The sequence below is a fragment of the Mya arenaria genome, chromosome 12 (genome assembly GCF_026914265.1).
Source record: "Mya arenaria isolate MELC-2E11 chromosome 12, ASM2691426v1".
Lineage (NCBI taxonomy): Eukaryota > Metazoa > Mollusca > Bivalvia > Myida > Myidae > Mya > Mya arenaria.
The window spans coordinates 51,548,926-51,571,998 of NC_069133.1; the positions used below are offsets into that span (position 1 = coordinate 51,548,926).

Genomic DNA, 23,073 nt, shown 5'->3' on the forward strand with positions numbered 1-23,073 from the left:
CTGATGAATAGGACCCATCTTCCAGGGCCTCACTGAATGGTAGGACCCATCTTCCAGGGCCTCATTGAATGGTAGGACCCATCTTCCAGGGCCTCACTGAATGGTAGGACCCATCTTCCAGCGCCTCACTAAACAGTAGGACCCATTTTCCAGGGCCTCACTGAATGGTAGGACCCATCTTCCAGGGCCTCACTGAATGGTAGGACCCATCTTCCAGGGCCTCTCTGAATGGTAGGACCCATCTTCCAAGGCCTCACTGAATGGTAGGACCCATCTTCCAGGGCCTCACTGAATGGTAGGACCCATCTTCCAGGGCCTCACTGAATGGTAGGACCCATCTTCCGGGGCCTCTTTGAATGGTAGGACCCATCTTCCAGGGCCTCACTGAATGGAAGGACCCATCTTCCAGGGCCTCACTGAATGGTTGGACTCATCTTTCATGGCTTTACTTAATGGTAGGACCCATCTTTCAGGGCCTCATTGAATGGTAGAACCCATCTATCAGGGCCTCACTGAATGGTAGGACCCATCTTTCAGGGCCTCACTGAATGGTAGGACCCATCTTTCAGGGCCTCACTAAATAGTAGGACCCATCTTATAAAGCCTCACTTGGTAATATCCTGGATTCCATCAATAAGTGACCTAGAGGTCAATTAAGAAAACATTTTAAGTAGAACAAGGTTATCAATGATTGACAGAAGAACTTCAGCCTTCCTAGAAGTGAGATTCAGTTTAAACTGTTTTTCAATTTTAAGTAACAGTAACCTTGACCTTGACCCCAGGGGCCCCAAACACTACCCATGAAAAATCCTTAATCTCTTCCTATCCACAAAGTTTGGTCAAGATAATTTGTTAATCCTAACATAAGTTATTCAGTTTCATAGGTAAGATTGACACTGCCCGCCAGCCCTCCCCGCCACCAGCCAAGCTGCCTGCCCCACCTCCCTTACAACAACATATGTCATTTTAATAACCAGGTATCACTTAGTGAAAAAACACTAAAAATTGCTTGTTAACATGACATAAACAGTGTTTTTTTTAATAAATTTACTTTCAAAATTCTTTCAACCACATCTCTTGTTTAGATTTGGCAATCATTTATTGTAAAAAAGTTTCACTTGAATCTTACAAAGATCACCACATCACCTGTCTGTTAAACCAATCAAGAGGCTGAATCAAACAATGTCAAGCCTAAGTTACGGGCCTTGTTTATGTGTCATTAAGTCTTACACACTGATGACACAACAAATGACACCAAGAAGTATAAGAAGACTCCAACTTTCAATTAACCATGTTTTCTTCTTCAAAAAGGCTCATAAATGATACTTCATTGACATGAAAAAACAACAACATCACAAAGTACACTACAACTACAACCAACAACATCTTACCCAGAATTTTTGGTTGCATACTCGTAGCCAGAGGCCGCAATCATGTCTTCAAAGACAATGGAGTATGCCTTGAGTTTCTCCAGGTAAACTTCATAGTGGGTAAAGAAGCTGGCTGATGTTAGAGGCTCCCCATGGCATAGCAGCTCTGTTAGCTCCACAGACAGACTTCCCACCTGTAAAGATCAGAGAGCTCAATTAACAGGTATAAATTTCCATAATTATATTATAAATGAGGTATATTAACAGGCATAAATGTCCATGATTACATTATAAGAGAGCTCCATAAACAGGTATAAATATCCATGATTACATTATCAGAGAGCTCCATAAACAGGTATAAAAGTCCATGCTTACATTATCTGAGAGTTCAAAAACAGATATAAATGTGCATGCTTAGGCTATAAGAGAGCTCCATAAACAAGTTTAAAAGCCCAAGCTTACATTATCCAAGAGCTCTTAAAGTCAAAAAAGCCATTCTAACATTATCGGAGAGCTCAATGAACAGGTATAAATCTTATTGCTTATATACTATCCAAGAGCTCTGTAAAAAGGAATAAATTGCCATGCTTATATGATAAGAGAGCTCAACTAACAGGTATAAATATCCATGACTCAGTATTAGAGAGCTAAAAAAACAGGTATAAATCTCCTTGCTTTACATTATCAAAAAAGCTCCATAAAAAGGAATAAAGTGCCATGCTTACAATACGGTATCAGAGAGCAACATAAACAGGTTTAAATCTCTATGCTTACATGATCAGAGAGCTCCATAAACAGCCTCATAAACCTGGTCAACATCTTCTTGTATGGGTGAACAGTAAGACTTGTTAAGAACCCTGATATCTGTATTCTCTTGACACAGTTCTGGCCGATAGCATGAAGTCGCCTGAGAGAAAAAATACTTTGTTAACACGTCATACTTACACCTTAATTTGATATTCTATAATTCTATAATTATGTAATTTTTTATTAATTTGGACAAAAAGGAACTGTTCTAGTAATTGTTGTTGAACAAGGGCCATAATTAATTGATTAATAAATAAAGTCATGCATCTCCCAATACATGTCAGTATTTTCCCTGGCAACACCTGTACCAAGCCTCTGAGTTTAATTATAAAATTACCTTAAATGTGTTTTTTAGCAAAGGTCAAGGTTTAAGTTTTGCACAACATCGCTGACCACAACACAAATGCTATCACAATAGAAAAAGCTTGAGTTTAAGAGGTCAGAAAAGCTAAAAATGATCAAATATGTTAAAAAAGTTGTTTAATCACTTTAGGCATGTGCTTAAACTATTAACAATACTCGGATCTTTCTCAGCTTTCTGTCACTGATGAAATTAAAGCTATAAATATAAATTCACCTGAAACCCTTACCTGTGCATAGCTCTGAGGTGCCGGGTAAGTGTGTAGTTGGCACTTGTTGAAGGGATATCAGCCAGAGATATACATGCACAGTTATCTCCACCTGTGGCCACATGGCTAATCCAGCCTACCTATAAGACATAGCAGCTCAGTGTAATCTGGCAGAGAAATACATGAAAAGTTATCTCCACCTGAGGCCACATGGCTAATTCAGCCTACCTTATATTAGACATAGGAGTTGAGGGTCATCAGGCAGAGAAATACAGGCAAAGTTATCTACCCCTATGCAACATAGTCATAGGCATTTACAGGCATGAGGCAGAGAAACAGGCACAATTATCTCCCCTAGTGTCTGCATTACCTATTTAGGTGACCTTGAAGACATAGGAAATCAGTATAATCAGGCAGAGAAATACAGGCAAAGTTATCTTTTTTATTTTGTTTTGTAATTTATCTACAAGACAAAAGGAGAACAAGCCAATGCAAATATTTATCCATTTTTCTCAGCTGATAAAGAGGTGTAACTCAAACATTATTTAAGCCAGAGTTATGAGCCTTACCTCATATCTGCAGACTGTCATGTGTAATGTGTAAGTCTTTGTCAATATGGTTTAAGTTTGAAAACGCCAATGACAAAAAGTCTATGAAACATATGTACACAGTACCTTGAATTTTTACCTTGAGATCAATAGAAAAATAATCATGAGTTTACCTTTCTTGACAGAATGCTCAGGTGTGTGAACTTTGATGTTTTGAAGATTGGCACATAAAGGTCTTTGCTGAAAGAATAAACATTTTACATGCAATACAGATATTTAAACATAATGCATAACATTCTTGAAACTGTGTATTAAAATATTAAAGAACACAATAAGATTACTTTGGTCTTGTTGAGCTAGCTATGTAAAATGTGAGAAAAACAGATGGGTCAGTCATAAAGTTCCTGGACTGTCCTCATAAAATTTGCACTTTTTATTCAAACGTTTAAATACTCAGTGATATTAAAATACGACATGTTATAGCCAGTCAAGAAAACAAAAGCTTACATATTTTTGATGGATATATATATATATTTTATTTAATTGCATTGATGTTGTTTAGGTGTTACGGAGCAGTTTGAAATCTTACATACTTAAAAACAAAACATAAATGTATTTTCTCTTGAAATTTGTCGCGTTAACGTCATAAGTTTAGACACGATGTCAGAAACATATCCAGCAAGTACTTCTGGAAAGTTTTGACATTATATCCGTCATAACAATTGGGAAATCGCAAGTTGAGTATCGCTACCCCACAACAGTTGCAAAAAAACACCGATGTCATTTGTAAGGAGCAACGTGCATTGATTAAGGTATGCGCAATTGCAGGAATGACTCCAACAGAAACATTTAATTTTAATGAAAACGACCCTAATAAGGTCAGCCGAACACCTGTCTTTGAATGGCATCGGCGCTTCACGGACGGCAGAGATGAACTAAAAGACAACCAAGAGTTGGTCGGCCAACATTCAGCGACAAAAATGTTCGTGCTGTAACACGTGAAATTTCCGACGACAGATGAAAGTTGCTTGACGAAATAGCATCCATGCTGTTTGTTTCCTGTTAAATTTGCTACACCACTTTCAAATACATGTGTCTACAGTACTGTTGTATTATTTTGGTTTTAAAGTAAACAGTTTCGATATTATAAGCAGAGTCCAGGAACTTTATGACTGACCCTCGTATATGAATGCTACAATTTTTAAAACATATAAATAAGCCAAATTTCTTATTAAATAAATAAGCATTTGCACAAGGAATACCCAAAATTGATTTCTATATGGTAAGAAATGTTGTCCCATAATATTAAAAATCTAAATATCATTTCCTTTCACATTGTTAACATTCCCGGCATCTGAGGTATAGTCAGTCATTGATGACTTCTATACAAGCTTTAGTTTAATCAATATATATTTTAATGAAAGATATATTGACTTAAGCCACTTTCATTGGCATGTTGTTGCATGGGGGTTTGGTTTTGTTATGTGGGGAAAACCCAGAGAAAAAGACAACACTAACAGACTTGGTGCCCACATTAAACCAAACTCACATATGGCCCGGCCGGGAATCAAACCCAAACTGGGAGTTGAATCCTTAGTGAGAACAGAGTGTGCTAACCACAGTACCTACCGGACAGCCACCCTAAAAGCTTTACAACCACAATGTGAGGTATGAAAAAATAGCTTACCATGGGTGTTTGCCTGAGTAGAAGACTTCAGCTTTTGTCTCCTGGGTGGGGGACATATCAACCAACAGTAAGGAGTGATTTGACCCCGCACCAATATCCCAGACCACACTTTCATCAGACAGCTGGAATATACAACTATATGTTTAAATATCCCCATATCTACAGTGTTTTCCTGGGTAGAAAACCTGCCCGGTTTTCTGAGAGGGGATACCAAGCAGTAATAGAGAGTTATTAAACCCTGCCCCTATATCCCAGACCACACTTTCACCTGACAGCTGAAACATTGCAATAAAACTTTAGGAATGTCCATGTGTGAGGCTTGGGGGAAGGGGTGAACATTTCTATACACATTTTTGTTTTGTTAATGATAATCAGTCACTTCTCAGTGATAATTAATCACTTATACTTCTCAGTGATAATCAGTCACTAATACTTCTCAGTGATAATCAGTCACTGATACTTCTCAGTGATAATCAGTCACTAATTCTTCTCAGTGATAATCAGTCACTTATACTTCTCAGTGATAATCAGTCACTTATACTTCTCAGTGATAGTCAGTCACTTATACTTCTCAGTGATAATCAGTCACTAATACTTCTCAGTGATAATCAGTCACTAATTCTTCTCAGTGATAGTCAGTCACTTATACTTCTCAGTGATAGTCAGTCACTAATTCTTCTCAGTGATAGTCAGTCACTTATACTTCTCAGTGATAGTCAGTCACTTGTACTTCTCAGTGAAAGTCAGTCACTTATACTTCTCAGTGATAATCAGTTACTTATACTCCTCAGTGATAGTCAGTCACCAATACTTCTCAGTGATAGTCAGTCACTTATACTCTTCAGTGATAGTCAGTCACTAATTCTTCTCAGTGATAGTCAGTCACTTATACTTCTCAGTGATAATCAGTCACTTATACTTCTCAGTGATAGTCAGTCACTTATACTTCTCAGTGATAGTCAGTCACTTATACTTCTCAGTGATAATCAGTCACTAATACTTCTCAGTGATAATCAGTCACTAATTCTTCTCAGTGATAGTCAGTCACTTATACTTCTCAGTGATAGTCAGTCACTAATTCTTCTCAGTGATAGTCAGTCACTTATACTTCTCAGTGATAGTCAGTCACTTGTACTTCTCAGTGATAGTCAGTCACTTATACTTCTCAGTGAAAGTCAGTCACTTATACTCCTCAGTGATAGTCAGTCACTAATACTTCTCAGTGATAGTCAGTCACTTATACTCTTCAGTGATAGTCAGTCACTAATTCTTCTCAGTGATAGTCAGTCACTTATACTTCTCAGTGATAATCAGTTACTTATACTTCTCAGTTATAGTCAGTCACTAATACCTCTCAGTGATAATCAGTTACTTATACTCCTCAGTGATAGTCAGTCACTAATACTTCTCAGTGATAGTCAGTCACTTATACTTCTCAGTGATAATCAGTTACTTGTACTTCTCAGTGAAAGTCAGTCACTTATACTTCTCAGTGACAATTGGTCACTGATACTCCTCAGTGATAGTCAGTCACTAATACCTCTCAGTTTTTATCAGTCACAAATAATTCTCAGTGATAATTGGTCACTGATAAGTCTCAGTAAGATTCAGTCACAGTAACTGATACTTCTCAGAGATAATATCTTCAGACAAAAGAGCATGAGGCTTATGACTTGGAGTTTGATATAGCTAAAAAAAAATTGTAACTGGTTTACCTGAACTCTAGCAGGAGAGGTTGGTAGTGGCTCTGTGTGGCCAAGCTGTCCACTCTCATTGTGACCCCAGCTGTACACCTGTAATATAGCACAACACTATTGCACATATCTGTAGCAATGGCAAAGTGGTAAGCGTATCCAACTCTGAATCAGGAGTCTCTTGAGGCTTCGTTTTATTATGGTTATTAATTACCCAGGAATGTTAAATGCTTCTCAACCGCACAATACACCAGATTTTAAAACCAACGGTTCATGTTATTTGTTGATCAATGTGACATAAAACATAAGTTCAAGTCAATAAGTTCATGTTTGTTTAATAAAATTAATAGCATATCCTAACACAATTGAACCATACTAATGTATTCAATCAAGAAAGACAACTCTGCCCTCCACAATACACTGCCAATGCCTGTATTACCTCCCCTGTAGATGAGATGGCCACTGTGTGCTGAGCCCCACATGCCACCTTCACAATTCTCCGTCCTGTCAGAATCTGGATACACGAGGGGCGGTCCCTAAATAAACAGAATATATCATATTTTCAAACAGACAAACATGAGTAGCACAAGGGGATGCCATCCCTTGTCCATTTTTCATAGTCTTAACAAGAAGTAAGAGGCTATATGTGTATAGTCATTATGAATGTGTAAGTACAAAATTTCATATATATATCATAAAAAGATTATTATTATGGTGTTAGGTTAAAGTTTGTATATTATGCTGCAGATATAAAACAACCACACGAAGGCTTTATCAATACCACAGCTTATTCACTTGAAAATAATATAAGCTAATAAATTGATAACAATACCTTATTTTTCAAATGTAATATTCAAAAAAATAATGCCACATTAACCCAACTTCTTTGTCAGCCTTACCTGTCCAACATATCTCCGACCCCTACTTGACCCCGGGAGTTCCGTCCCCATCCCCAAACCTCTGTCTTGTTGGAGAAAATTGGTTGCTTTTTACCAGACTCTTCTTCCTCTGATAATTTCAAAAAGGAAAAAAGTATGAAGTCATGAAATTTAATTAAAGTATAAACAAATCAAAAGCAAATAATGTTACTTGATTAGATGAAAAGGGTCTTATAGTATAGGTGTCCGCCTCTTAACCATATTACATGTCTCAGGCACAACATTTGAAAAGCTCTTGGCTCTCAACCATATCAAAGGTCTTAGGCACACCATGGGAAAAGCTCTTGGATCATTGTTCTTTCAATTTCCAAGGGAAACAGATTCGGGCATGATTTATATCAGTTTATGAAATTTAGGCCTACCTTTGGCAGCATTTAGACTCAATGATCTCTTTTTCAAGTTCTCCTGTTTTGCTTCAATAGTTCGTATCGACTGCGGTTCCTTACTCACAGACCTTCTAGCATTCTCCTCTACTTTCTTAACAGGACTTTTTGGCTCAAGACTCCTATCCCCAGAACTGCCTTTCTGTCCCTCTAAATCATCAAGGGAGCCTGTACTCTGTTGTAAAGCTATTCTTTTTGCCAAATCTTGTGAACTACTACTTTCATAACTTATCTCTGACTCTGGCAGTGACAACTGACTCATGTTTATGGACTCATCACTCATTGCAAGGTTTCCTAGTTCCGAACCAGAATTATCAAGATTTATATATTCTGTACTTCCAAGGTCCCTTTCCCCAGCTGTAGAATTGTTTACCTTCTTCAGTCTATTAGTCTCTGACATTTCTGGTTTCACTTTTTCGGATGGTTCACTTTCAGATTTTTCTGACACAGTGTCATCCGCAACATTCTTAATTGATGGTTCACCTACAGAATCTGGAGTGGTTTCTACACTCTCTGTACCATACTGAAATCCAATCTTTGAAAAGCTACTAAAAGCTTTGCTGGTCATCGTTGATACCTGGCTGGTTAATGAGCTCATCATATTCGTCACCATAAATGATCCTGGTGAAGCTGGAGCCATTGTTGTCGTAACAGCTTTTGCAGCCTCCATTTCTTTCCGTGCAATTTGTATCGTGGGTCGCACTGCTGGCTCTAATTCATCATCATCCTGAAACTGCCTGGCTAAGAATTGTCGGGCCCCAGCTTCATCTAAGATACTCTTGGAATGTGAAAGTCTACTACCAGAACTGTTAACAGAAATGTCACTGCTAACACTCAATGTCATAAGGTCTACATCGACCCTTCTTCGCTTCTGAACCACATCCTCGCTTATGTCATCACGCTTTTTCCATATGTCGTCATCTGCATTTGCAGCTGCTTCAGCAACTTTTGGACCCTCAATTTCTTCCTTAATTTCACTTTTCCTGATCACATCATTCGCATCACAAACATCCTCATTCTCTGGTTTACTTTCAACTCCATCTATGTCTGTTGTAGTAGTTTTAACTTCATCTTCATCTGTTGTAGTCACAGCTCTGTCATCGACTGTTTTAGTATTTCCATCTTCACTTTTCACCAACTCTTTTCCTTGTGCTTGATGTTCATCTTGACTGTCTGCTTTTGCTTCAACAGCATCACCTGCAGTTGTAACAGATTGTTCTTTCTTTTTTATTGCACCCTCGTTTCTTTCATGTGCATCATTATCAACTTCTCCAGCACATTTGGAACAGACAATCTCAACATTATCAGTTTCGACTTCTTCTTTCAAATTGATATCCATATCATGTTCTTTAGTTTCTGAAACTTCTTGCACAAGCACTATATTATGACCATCACCCGCTTGAATACTGATCACAGTTTTGTCACAAAATTCTTCAAGTCTCTTTGGTTTCCAGCTTGAAGCATCCTCACCAAAGCCAAGCTGGGGACCAGACCCACAAGTCCAAAGGTTTCCGTTCTGTGAAAGAACAAGAGTGTGCAGAAAACCACAGACAACATTTTTAGATTTTTCTGTCTTGCCAGGAAAGACAACTCCATGTTGACAAGTAGAACCTGGGGAAACGAGCTCTACCAATTCAGGAGAGACAACTTTGGAGTGCAAATTTGGGTCATGTCCACATTGAGCTGTCCGGTTCTCTCCCCATAGGTACAAACATCCATCCTCAGTTACACAGGCAGAATGGTGGTTACCGCAGGCTATTTCCGTGACATTTACTCCTGAAAAATACAATTTATAAAGGTCAAATTTTGACTTTAAAACCCCCCAAAAAAACTTAAATTTTAAAGTCCATCAATTTAATCTTAACATTTAATTTGAAAGTCTGTCAAAAAGGATTACTCTCAAAGAGGCATGATTTGTTAGTTCCATCTTATTGGGATCTTCATTACAGACCTTCTACAGTATTAATCAAGGCCAAATGGATTAATTAACCAAAGTTTACAGTTTTTAGCTATCTATGAAGGTAAAAAAAACACACAGAATCTCACAAATTTATTAGTAACAGCAATACCTGAAAGCTTTTCAACAAGACAGGGGTCAAATGAATACTCTGCACTCAGAGCGGGAAGCCCCAGTTGCCCATGGGTGTTACTCCCTAGCGCATAGAGGGCATGATCACGAGTGAGGACCAGGGAGTGCTCCTCCCCGAGAGCGACACGCCACACCGGGCGGGTGAGGAAGGTCGTGTAGGAAACAAGTTCCACATTCCCGGTATAGCCCTGCCATACATACACTTGGCCACCTTCTTGCTCCCTGCAGGGGTAACAAAACTATATTTAATCAATAATAAAATTATAAGCAAATTAAGGATTATATATCATTTCTCAATGCTGTGTATTAAAACCTATTATTTGATGTTGGACAACATAGTGATCATTGATATCCTTGATCTGAACTGTAATACTTCCACATAATGGAACTTATGGACTCTGGTAGGCTAGGCAACAGTAATCCCTGTTTCTAAAGTATAGATCATTATTTCACTTAATATTGCATTATAAGTTTTCTACACTCATAACTATTAACTTGATTGGTTGATAGCTCAAACCCATCCAAATACTTAATGCAGTCTGAATCAGCTCATTCCAAGCCATCAAAACGTTACCGATTAGATATTTCTTCTGTTTTGGAGGCCATAGTACTGGAGTGGACTTTAAGAAAGATGGTCTATGTCATCCTCATCAATTACTGAAACAAAACATAGATTTATAAATGTTCCCCATCAATCGTTAAAATGGCAGCATAATCGTAATAGTTATTTTGTTAACTTATCATTAAATTATAATTTACATAATTATTTACTAAATTAGATGACTCAAGATAGATTTTTTTATCCATTATGCCTTGAAAAGGGTTTAGTAATATACATCCATTCAAAAATAAGAGACTCAGTATATTTAAAATTTTTAAATGCTTAAAAATATATATATATAAAACACACATATTTTTTTAAAAATTGAAGAACTTACGCAGAATTTTTGCAGAGTGTATGTTTTTACTGCCGTAAACTATTACTCTTACAAAGCTTATATTGTTGAATGGATTTGTTTTATATAGATTTTTAAAAGGTATGACAAAAACAAAGATTTCAATACACACGACTCAGTTTTGTCCATTGTCAGTCACATAATACCAACCGGCTGTATTGTTTGCATTATTAAAGAAAGGAATAAGAGCGAAATTGTAGATCACAGATATCTACAAACAGGCCAACCGACTGGGCCTGGTATTTCTGCAGACAACTACTAATTGTATTCTGAATTATAAATTACACTATTACAGTTTTTGAGCTGATCAGGCCACGACATGCTGGAAAATCTGGCTGGATTGAGTGAAAGTTTTTCAAAGGTAAATTTTATTTTTTAAAGTTTTCAAAAAAATGTACATTTAACTTACGAAGTGTGGAGATTTACTTAAAAATGCAAAAAAGACAGACATGGGCATTATGTTCAGAAAACGGATCATTACCAGTAATTAATTGACATGAAGCTATATCTGATTAAGACTCTGCAGCCGTCCATATTAACATATTTAGAAATGATTTCATTGATTCCAAATGCATGTGCAGATGTTTGTCCAGAGAAATCACATGACTATATATTATAAGTAAATCTCTCCATTGGTTTTTTTTTCTATTTACATGAATAATTGCATTTTATTATTGCATTCTTAAACATTGAGCCTATTAATAATTTTTGACAATTATAATTGCCTTCAGTAATGTAACAATATAATTTTATATTTACATTCGCTTTAATAAGTCATTCGCATGTATAGATAAAATTTGACGTAAATATTGTATAACATGCAAGGAGTTTATATGATGTCCTTATTTCAATATTTGTGCTCTGATTGGATTAGGGTGACATTACGTATTTAACCAACAATATATGACGTTACAAAAATAACAAGCATATGTTGTCATTTAAATTTCTTCCAAGAGTAAACACTCAATTGCAGAAGATTTAACTCCTTATTTTTAATCATAATGTACAATTATTAATAATGTAAATATAATTATTGATCAATATTTTTCTTGCATTTATGCTGTATAAACGCAGTAAAGGACAAGCAAGCAAATGACCAAAAAGCACTAAAAGACACCATTATGATGAAGAAATGGATTTTATTTGGTGAATTCAAGTAAATTCTATCTTAGTATCACTATTGGAATAACTTATTATTTCGTCATTTTTCCCTTTGAAGTACAATTTTCGGATCCACTAGTGTACTTCAAGATGTATATATAAAAGCATTCTTAATTTGTTGACTTAAAATGATTGAGGTGGTTACATTTAAGTAGCCTTATCTACAAAGTCTTGTTTATCCTAATCTTTTTGATCTTTAAGAGATTTTTATCAACTATTGCATCATTGTTTTTTGCCAAATAGGTGATCAATCCTTAAGTTAAAAGTCACAACTAGTTATATGATCAGCCTAACGTGTTTATACTTAAATGGAAAAAAATGTTATTATTACACTTTATACAGAAAGATACTACATTTACTGTATTAAAATGGCCTTATATTATATTCATAGCATTCTAAATACATCTTAAATGCATTCCATTGAAACTTTTATTAATACACTCCTGTTTTAATACAATTTCTATGGATTGATTTAATAGTCACATACTAACATACATGCATGTTTTAAACATCTTATATCTTCATTTACTTATTTTGTTTTTCTCAATTTTTAAGTGTTACATCTTTTCAGCATTTAGTAACTATAACATTGATAACTGAAATGTTTGATTATCAAAATAACATGTGCATACAAATTCATAATGTAAATTGTTTGTATTATAATCTTTTGCTGAAAGTCTGTGAGGAACATATTGATTAAATACATCAATATTTTTATACTGATGATCATTGCATTAATTCATTGTTGCATATCTTTTAACATGCATTTTGAAAATATCAAAATCGAAGAGTCGTCACCATAAATTCAAACCTAATCACTATTCAAGCTTCATTATTTATTTAGCTTTCATAACATGTATTTAGATGCATTCATGCAGGAAGCGGGCAATTTTCAGATGTTGAAATATAAATATTTATTCTTTCCAATCCATCATCGATCAATCATTGAAAATTGAAATAAATGAACTATTTCTATTGATCTTATGGCAGTATAACATAGCCGGTTTGTATTTAAAATACTACATATTTTTAAAGAATAAGTCAACCATGGCCGTTTTATTTCAAGTTTATAGATAATACCGAAAGACATTGGTTTAAATTGCTGAACAAATAGCAGTCATGCACAACTACACAGAGGATATTCATGGCTGTTTAACGACAAAATTTCTTTGATATTGAAGAACTTATAATTCATCTAGAAAACTTGTGAATTAATAAAATAAATTTCTATTATTAAGGATAACAATAATATCCATTCTAACCAACTTGTGAGTATTTGTTTTCATTTTAATATCTTGTATACTTGCATATTAAAGGAGCTAAATTTATGGTAGAATTTATTATTAAAGTAATCATTATCATTCACTTTATACAGAGTAAGTAGACACTTTACTTGAGTTATTTAAAACCATTTGCAATGGATTTAAAAATAAACAATTTTTAAAAATAAATAATTTTAATACCATAAAAGTCAAACAGAACTATTTACAGGCTGATGTGCTTTAAGGATGTAGGATTTCTACAAGGTACCGGTTCGATCAATAATTCTAATATACTATTATATATATGTATTTAATTTAATTGCATAAAATTTAATTTAAATCTATATTCAAAGAAAAGTTAATATAATAATCCTTTTTTTCCCCAATTTTTTGTTAAAATTCCATAGGAGTGGCAGGTCAATAAGTTACTAACCATGTGGTATGGTGTGTGGATAGTTTAAACGTCTCTTTTATACCTATTGTTATATACTATACAGATTTATGACATTTTAAATCCTGCATGAAGTGCTGACTTGTACCATTTATGATATAAAAGTTGAAAAATTCAAAATGTTAAGTAAAATTAAATACTAGAGAGTTTAAGTCATGAACTACCAAGTATATTTGCTACCTTTATAACAACACTAGGTCAACAAGTAAACCCAAGACTGACTGAAGAATACTCTATACAACTTTTTTTTGGTGCATTTGTCAGAATCTATCGATGTTAAACTAATAAACAGAAAATTTGAAAAATCCTTGATCATCATTTCCCCACACAAACATGCAAACACCAAAACATTTGTGGGTAGTTCCCACTGCTTTATTGGAAGAATGTGAGTGACAAAAGGCTTATAATTAGTTACAGCTCTGAGGCTAATAGAAACTGGGTACAAATGCACTCTAATGAATATTTTACAAGGCTCCATACTGGCTGTAAAGATTTCTCACTTAAGTCTCAAGTGAGCTATTTATTTCGACAGATAGGTTGTGTTTCCTAATTAATTCCTTATTAGACTTCTAAATCTAAAGAGAGAGGAATAAACCATGATCTCCTTTATTTCCACCCAAATACAGTCATTTTATTGTGGAATAAGCAAGTCCATACAACAATGTTCATTGGATGACTTAATTGTAATGTATTTTATCATTCATCAATAACATATTTATAACCTTTACAAAATATTTTTTTTCTTACACAATGCTTTTTTCATCATGGAGTGACCTCCCTTTGTTACAAAAAAAGCCATTACTTAATGAAATGCATTTAATTCCTTCTTTCATAAAATATTGAGTAACTTCTTACATTAAACATATATTATTTCATTAAACATCTTATTTCACATTGCTGGGCCAGAATTTATATACATCTCAAGTCAATTTCCTAAGTTATGTATCGATCTCACTGACAGATCATACGAAGTGATAAATTTATATTAATATCTAAAATGCTTTATCACAAACAGGTGAAATATTCTATCTAAGTCTCATAGATAAAAAACATCTGTATTTGTATTTAAATTTTACTATGAATATTTAAGGAAATTGACTGAAATCAAGAAATGTTTTATGAATACTGACCCAGTGGTATAAACAACAGAAAATGGGGAAGAAGAGAACCAGTTTCTGTTTGCTAGACTATGACTCAAAATTACAGTTCAGTCATCTAGTAAACCCACGTAAATATTATTCAAACAGTTGTGTTTAAACCACAATTAAATAACCTTGAAATGATGGAAGGAAAACATATTTGTGTTTAACTGGACCATAATGAAGCAAAATGAAGCAAATGTTTACATTTCATTAACTTGCTGTCTCGTTTCTGTCTACAATTGTTTTGTTACACTGATCCTCCCACAGTGACCGCAGTGCAATATCTTCCCCCTGGCAATTTCAACCCAGCCATTGCAACTTAAATTGTCCTGGGTATTTTAAATGCCTCATTAAAGAGGATCTCTGTCATATCTACAGAATTCATTTGTATGATTCAGATTGAACAAATCAACAAAGTTCAACAGTCTGGTATTTTCTGGCTTTATCATATTGAAAGGATACACCTATTAAGCATCTTTCACTACAGGCCCTTAACTTGGAACATCTGTAACTGAAAGCATTGCCCTACACAAATGTCAATGACTGAATCATGCATATTAAATTAAACATTTCGGCTGTTAGAGGATCCGATAAAAGGGCTTGTCTCCAAACCAGCAGTGTACTTCTGATTTTAGTCTTACCATTACTGGAACTATATTTTTTCTTTAACATCCCAAGGTATTACCTATTGCACTAGCTGTTACAGGAACATTATTTTACTGACTACCATAATTTGGAATTACCTCTGAAAAGATGGTTGAGAAAAACATCACAGAAATTGGACTTTGATTTTTATTAACACTTCTGCTTGTTCTTCTGGGGTTTTTTTCGATTTAAGGAGTTGAAATGGACTGATTTTTCTTGACTAATAGTTAGGGCCAAGAAAGGGAATATAAGGCATCTTTCGTTTGCTAAATAGAAAGAAGCACCAGTCCTCTACTCCAAGGTGATTCATTAACAGAATTTATTGGTTTTAAATCCATCCATTGCAAGGACAATTAAAATGTAAATGAGCAAAATTAACAATCTGCATGCATATTTTGCATAAATAAAACATAACCATATAAAATAAATAAAACTGACAATCATTAGGTTGTTACATAAAAGCGGGCTTTAATTTACTTTTCATTCAGTAATTTGCAAAGTAAAATTTAATACATTATTTATCATCAAAAAATTTAATAATTATAGAAACAACTGAGTTAAGCATACTTATGTGATATTCAGACATGAACAAACACGTACGCCCTCATCGAAAGCTTCCTTATTCTTTTTTCAAATATTGACAATAAAAATCTCAAATAATGGAACTATTCATTCCCTACTGTACATGTCTTCAATATATGTAATCAATTTTACAGAAATCAATGGCTCTACAGATTTTCCAATACAAACGCATGTAGCATGTACGTTAGCAAGGAATTCCTTTTATTTATAATCCAAATGTTTGATTGATCAGTTTGGATATCAATACCTGAAATCCCATTTGACTTCTTTCACTTGTTTAAACCGAAAACATGTGTCTGATGCTGCTGGGTGACCAATTATTGAACCTGAAACAGAAATAAATGTGTGTTACTAAAATGACAAGATATAATAGAGGCAAGATACAATACATGCATCATCAGTCTCTACAATATAAAGTAAAACAACTGAAACTTTACAGTCTTATATGATTATTAGATTTTTTGCCATTGCATTCCTTCAAATTACAATAATGAGTTTTAATTTTGTTCAAACATCCATCTCTATGTTCTTGAAATGTAATTTAAATATTTGAAAAAATTACGTAGACACTCGAAAGATCTTTTGAAATTTGTTCAAGTTTGTTGTGCAAGGCGGCTGTTGGCACAAAAACCTTTCAAGAGACACCCTGGTTTTACACATAGTAGTTCTTACAATATCTTTCGACTGTATATAACTGTTAAACATATACATAATTTCGATATATATGGATGAAATTTTATTTGCAGCATTTTTCCTTCACATTTGCTTTAAATTTCTGTCATGTACTATGATATCACACAGTTTTCACATTGATTCCCATACATGTATATACGGTAACCATCTCTACCTCGGGTATGGCTACCATTCAGACTTGCTAATATCATCACCTACACCACACGGAGGAAACCGTAATAGGCGAGAAAGCTTGCTACAAGGTTACACAATTGTGGCAGACTGGTAGATTGAAGATGTCACAAACACGCTACACTGATTTTCATAGCTTTCATTTTCTCCCAACCTACGTATAAATGTTTATTCAATTCGCTCACTTTGTGAAATCAACATTTACTGTACTGGCTACTCTGCTTTACAGATTCTATTAATACAAATTTGTGAAAACAAAATCAATCTTGGATGTAATCATCCCAGGACGGTATTATTGGATTCCTGCTGTCGGAGTATTGTAATGTAAGAGAAAAATAAATTATTACTCAAAAGAATTTTTTTACTTATCTAAAATTAGACACCTTAGTTTTGAGTTCTTAACATTCAATATTAATTTTTCACCTTAAGAAAAGACTGAATGACTTACATATAAAGAAATCTACAACTTAAAAGCAACCCTGTGTGCCTTCAATAAATTCAAACGCATCTTCAAAATAAGTTGTTTGGATAATATATTCAGTGGCTTTATTTGTGACAAATTTCACTTCAAATGCATTCATAATAATGAATGACTTAATTCAATATGTCAGAATTAAAGGATGGTTCAAAACGCTAAATATAGATCTCGCAAAAAGTGGTTAAGCCGGATTACTTAACCTGTAATATATATTCTTTCATTTTCCTTGTTTCATCATATTTAACTGAATAGTTAAATCAGGCATTAACATTTACGGCTTTAAAATATAACATTGTTTTTTTAAGTATTTGAAAATTGCTTTTTTTAAATTAAATTATGTGGTGAGAATATTTCAGGTTATATGAAAAGTAATGTGCATTAACATCTTACAGCTAAACTGAAATGCATGACAATGTTTCGCTCATACGATCCAACTGACAGTCTGTGACGCACTGTAAGTAATAAATCTTAATGCTCATCATTATTAATTATGTTTGCAACAAAATGATTCATCAAGAATATTTTTTGTGCATTTCAGAAAATTGGATGATTCTCAACGACGGTGACAGACACAGATAATGAGTCAGGATTTGTAAGACATTATCAGATTTGAAATGCACCAAAAATGTACAGCAAACCAAAGAAGTACGTAAAACAGCGAGACAAAGTGTCTCGACGTATTTCTCCTCGAACATCTGACGACAGTGCTTACAAGTCAGATGCTGGAACTTTTTCACCCAACATCGATGTTGAAAACTACGGAGACGGTGAAATAACAGCTGATTCTGTGCCACAATGGCCACAGAACTTCGAACAAGAAGAGACAGGCAAACAGAAAGAGGAAGCAAAGCCTGCAAACGATGAACCAAAGCCAGGGACATCAACATCAATGGAACAAAGTTTACATGAGAAAGCACAGAAATATATGGTGAAGAAAAACTCAATCCGAGAACTTACTGGTGCTAAATTTATAACAGTGCCTGAACCAAAAGATCAACCAGAGCGTCTCAGATACCCTAGGACTGCTAGTGTTAGGGGCTATGGAAATATTGAAAGTATTCAGGCTGTATCAGATGGAAGGCCAATGAAAATTCCTGGGGGTACTATTCGTGCAGGAGCAGGATACGCACTCCCTCAAACGCAAGGACATTATGCCACGTTGCGGGTTCATCATCGACGACACCATAATAGACATGGCAAGTTGGCCACTGTTAAGGCCATACCCAAAGAAACAGTTGTGCGATCTGTGAAAGGTTATCATATGGGGAACAATGTGACAGTTAGGGGACATAACACAGGCCATGCTGTTCGGCAACTAAAACAAGTGATGAAATCCTGGGACCAACCTGACGGGACATTCAAACGGACAACTGTGCTCTCCGAGAGAAAAGAGTACTTCATTACAAGGTTTGCCATAGAGCTAGATCAGGCTGATTTAGATGTCTACATGCCTGGAGACTTTCTGTCAGGTCGAATTATTCTTGAATCTTCTTCAGACGTTGAAATACGATTCGTGGAGCTACTCATTGTTGGATTGGCAAGTGTTCATTTCGCAAAAAATGATCCTAATCTTGCTAAGAACTCCCAGGAAGTTGTGCTAAACAAGAGGTCTTATGTGATGGGAACTCCAGATGGGCGATGGAACTCTGTAATAACAGCAGGAAAGTATGTATCAAAATTTAAATTCCGTCTCCCGGACAACTTGCCAGCTTCTATCAAATATGAAGACAAGGAACATGGCTTTACGTTTGAAGTGGCGTATCTTGTAAAGGTCAGAATCTGTGATGAGATGGGATCGGCTTCAGCCAGAAGCACACATTCCACAAACAACTATGTCAAGGTCTTGCTGACTAGGCGATTCCCATTCTTCGTCAAGCGACCATTTGACATTCACTCTATACCAAACAGCCTTCAACCTGTGACCCACTCAGAGTTTGTTAACCTTGGCTGTCTACCAATCCTCATTGATTCGACCTCTTTGACACTTTCACTAGATCGATCAGTATTTCTTGCTGGAGATGAAATACGCATAAAACTGTCAACAAACGCTAAGACAGCGAAGAGAATTAGGTCCCTCACCTGTGAATTGCACCAAAATGTCTTTTCCAGCATCAAAACACGTCAGAACTTTACTGTGATCCAAATACATGAAAGTCAGCCGGAAGGATTCCCCTATAACCAAGGCAACAAAAGCTACATACTTTTTGAATTCATCGTCCCAACACACTCCCAATTCATTCCTTCGTATCTCCCAGGCTGTGGACTTCTGAAAGTCTCCTACACTGTGATGCTGACCGTCGTATTCAAATCCTGCTCCGGCCAGCTATTTCTTGAATGCCCAGTTGCCATTGGACCCTCTGCAAGCCCCACTCACCAGGCCTCGGCCACAACCATGGTCCCCGTCTTTATTCGACCCAAGCGCTTTCCCATCTTTACAAGGGATAGTCATGAGAAACAGAGAACACAAAATGGGGCCCTGGCCACCTCAACCCCTCGACCAGTTCCTTTGGTATCAAACTTAAACGCTTCTAAAAGTTCTGGATTTCCTTGCTGCTGAGTGGACTAAAGACCTGTTGTGATAAATATGTGGTAGAAACTTTTTTAAAACATGCACAAGAAACTGTGATAAAAATGTCACTTTTTTATATAAAAGGCAGACATTTTTTAATGCAACTCAAGTTTTTTTTCCACTGACTTATAGCACTGGACATAATGACATGAGATGATGAATTATAAGAATTGTCAAAGGAAATTAAATGGCCGCTTTGCAATGTCTACATTTCATAGAAGAAACATATGAGTATATAATATTTATATAGATATATTGTAAATTAGTTTGAACAATCCAATCAGCAAACTGAACAAACTTTCCAAAACAAAATTTAAGGACAAAGGGAGCAAACTCAGTCAACATATTTTATTTTAGATTTTCATTTACCTCCCTTGATATTGATATCTATAGTTGTTAAAATTGTTTTGCTTATGTTTATTTAATCCATTAGCTAATATGATGCTCCTATTATACTAGATTTATGTGTTTTATTATACTGGTCAGAGACACACCTATATGTTTACTCCAATACACCTGGGCGCACAAATCACTTTTAGTTTTGCCATGTGCTTAAATCTTGAAACCAGAGCTAAAGGGGTGTATAATAATAAAACTGTAGCTTTCTACTGAATAATAGCTGTTGAAATTTCACTGAATCACTCATGGCATTTCACTCATGATAATTTTGGAAACACTGAAGTAATTACTGTATTCTTTACAACATTCCTATGGCAGGGGATACCCCTTCCTCTCCCACACCATATAGGAATTGAGTCTAATGTTAATAATGAAAGAGTTAAGATCATTACTGTGAGTGCAGGACTGGTGTGCAGTTCAAAACATTTCAGGTACATCTCTGCCGGTACATGTAGCAATTTTGTTTTCATAAATATATTCTATTATTCTTATAGTTTATTGCAGAGGAAATAAAAAAAAATAAAAAAATTGTTGTTTACATGTTTTTTTATAAATAACTAAACGTGATTATCAGGGTATTTCATGTATGTAATGCAGGATAATAGGTGAAATATGGTAGAGTTTTGTGAAATCCCCTTCATGTTTTCAAAGTGGCTGCAAATATGTAGCGTGGTGGGCCGACACTTAAGTCTTGTTACAAGGTCATTTCGAAACCCTGGAATAATGTCTAGCCAGCTATGATGTAATTATAAAATCTTACAGAAATACTTGTGCATGTGTTAATTGTGCAAATAAATGCTTCAGATCAATCACTTGAGTCAAAACTTATAGTATGACAGAAATATGACATATTGATTTCTGCATTTGCAAAAGCGTCCTTATATAACCTTTTCCATAACAAATGCTGACATCAGGCAGTGACATGCCAGATTGATGAAGTATCTCCATATGGAGTTGCCACTACTTGTATTTCGGATGATATGGAGTTGCAATAACTTATACTGAGGGCCAAATGGAGTTGCCTTAACTTGTATTGAGGGTCATGCGGAGTTGCCATAGCATGTATTGAGGGCCATATGGAGTTGCCTTAACTTGTATTGAGGGCCATATGAAGTTGCCATAACTTGTATTGAGGGTCATGCGGAGTTGCCATAGCATGTATTGAGGGCCATATGGAGTTGCCTTAACTTGTATTGAGGGCCATACGGAGTTGCCATAGCTTGTATTGAGGGCCAGATGTAGTTGCCATAACTTGTATTGAGGGCCAGATGGAGTTGCCAAAGCTTGTATTGAGGGCCTTATGGAGTTGCCTTAACTTGTATTGAGGGTCATGCGGAGTTGCCATAGCTTGTATTGAAGGCCAGATGTAGTTGCCATCATTTGTATTGAGGGCCATACGGAGTTGCCATAGCTTGTATTGAGGGCCATATGGAGTTGCCTTAACTTGTATTGAGGGCCAGATGGAGTTGCCATAACTTGCATTGAGGGTCATATGCAGTTGCCTTAACTTGTATTGAGGGCCATATGGAGTTGCCTTAACTTGCATTGAGGGCCATATCGAGTTGCCATAACTTGTATTGAGGGCCATACGGAGTTGCCATAGCTTGTATTGAGGGTCAAATGGAGTTGCCTTAACTTGTATTGAGGGCCATATGGAGTTGCCATAACTTGTATTGAGGGCCATATGGAGTTGCCATAACTTGTATTGAGGGCCAGATGGAGTTGCCTTAACTTGTATTGAGGGCCATGCAGAGTTGCCATAACTTGTATTGAGGGCTATGCAGAGTTGCCATAGCTTGTATTGAGGGCCATGCAGAGTTGCCATAGCTTGTATTGAGGGCCATTCGGAGTTGCCATAACTTGTATTGAGGGCCATACTGAGTTGCCATAGCTTGTATTGAGGGCCAGATGGAGTTGACATAGCTTGTATTGAGGGTCATATGGAGTTGCCATAGCTTGTATTGAGGGCCAGATGAAGTTGCCATAACTTGTATTGAGGGCCAGATGGAGTTGCCATAACTTGTATTGAGGGCCATACAGAGTTGCCATAACTTTTTGTATTGAGGGCCATATGCAGTTGCCATAACTTGTATTGAGGGCCATATGCAGTTGCCATAACTTGTATTCAGGGTCATATGGAGTTGCCATAACTTGTATTGAGGGCCATATGCAGTTGCCATAACTTGTATTGAGGGCCATATGCAGTTGCCATAACTTGTATTGAGGGCCAGATGCAGTTGTCATAACTTGTATTGAGGGCCCTATGCAGTTGCCGTAACTTGTATTGAGGGCCATATGCAGTTGCCATAACTTGTATTGAGGGTCATATGCAGTTGCCATCACTTGTATTGAGGGCCCTATGCAGTTGTCATAACTTGAATTGAGGGCCAGATGCAGTTGTCATAACTTGTATTGAGGGCCCTATGCAGTTGCCATAACTTGTATTGAGGGCCAGATGCAGTTGCCATAACTTGCATTG

The 23,073-nt window shown here is 35.9% G+C and overlaps 2 protein-coding genes across 6 annotated transcripts in view; one reads left to right on the forward strand and one right to left on the reverse strand.

Moving 5' to 3' along the window:
• Window positions 1–23,073, reverse strand: part of LOC128211280 (alsin-like) — a 69,177-nt gene that overhangs the window by 32,242 nt on the left and 13,862 nt on the right. The window contains exons 2-13 of the mRNA XM_052915895.1: window positions 16,532–16,610; window positions 10,660–10,742; window positions 10,066–10,307; window positions 7,976–9,772; window positions 7,575–7,683; window positions 7,115–7,211; window positions 6,697–6,774; window positions 4,982–5,103; window positions 3,468–3,534; window positions 2,768–2,886; window positions 2,145–2,277; window positions 1,392–1,564 (exon numbers count right to left, since the gene is read on the reverse strand). Of these exons, the coding sequence (XP_052771855.1) occupies window positions 1,392–1,564; window positions 2,145–2,277; window positions 2,768–2,886; window positions 3,468–3,534; window positions 4,982–5,103; window positions 6,697–6,774; window positions 7,115–7,211; window positions 7,575–7,683; window positions 7,976–9,772; window positions 10,066–10,307; window positions 10,660–10,691 (2,969 nt within the window). The 5' untranslated portion in view covers window positions 10,692–10,742; window positions 16,532–16,610. The remainder of the gene's footprint in view (window positions 1–1,391; window positions 1,565–2,144; window positions 2,278–2,767; window positions 2,887–3,467; window positions 3,535–4,981; window positions 5,104–6,696; window positions 6,775–7,114; window positions 7,212–7,574; window positions 7,684–7,975; window positions 9,773–10,065; window positions 10,308–10,659; window positions 10,743–16,531; window positions 16,611–23,073) is intronic.
• Window positions 11,273–21,262, forward strand: LOC128211281 (uncharacterized). 5 transcript variants are annotated; one of them, XM_052915898.1, is made up of 2 exons: window positions 11,273–11,402; window positions 18,165–21,262. In XM_052915898.1, the coding sequence occupies exon 2, from the start codon at window positions 18,252–18,254 to the stop codon at window positions 20,181–20,183; it is 1,932 nt and encodes a 643-aa protein (XP_052771858.1). In that variant the 5' UTR covers window positions 11,273–11,402; window positions 18,165–18,251; the 3' UTR covers window positions 20,184–21,262. The 5 variants fall into 5 exon arrangements, with proteins under 5 accessions (XP_052771858.1, XP_052771856.1, XP_052771857.1 ...); XM_052915896.1 differs by lacking the exon at window positions 11,273–11,402 and adding an exon at window positions 13,298–13,470 and having other exon boundaries at window positions 18,165–21,261; XM_052915897.1 differs by lacking the exon at window positions 11,273–11,402 and adding an exon at window positions 17,337–17,472.

What these genes read in the sequence shown, in the direction of transcription:
- LOC128211281 (XM_052915898.1), top strand. Translation starts at nt 18,252, where the DNA reads ATGTACAGCAAACCAAAGAAGTACGTAAAACAGCGAGACAAAGTGTCT.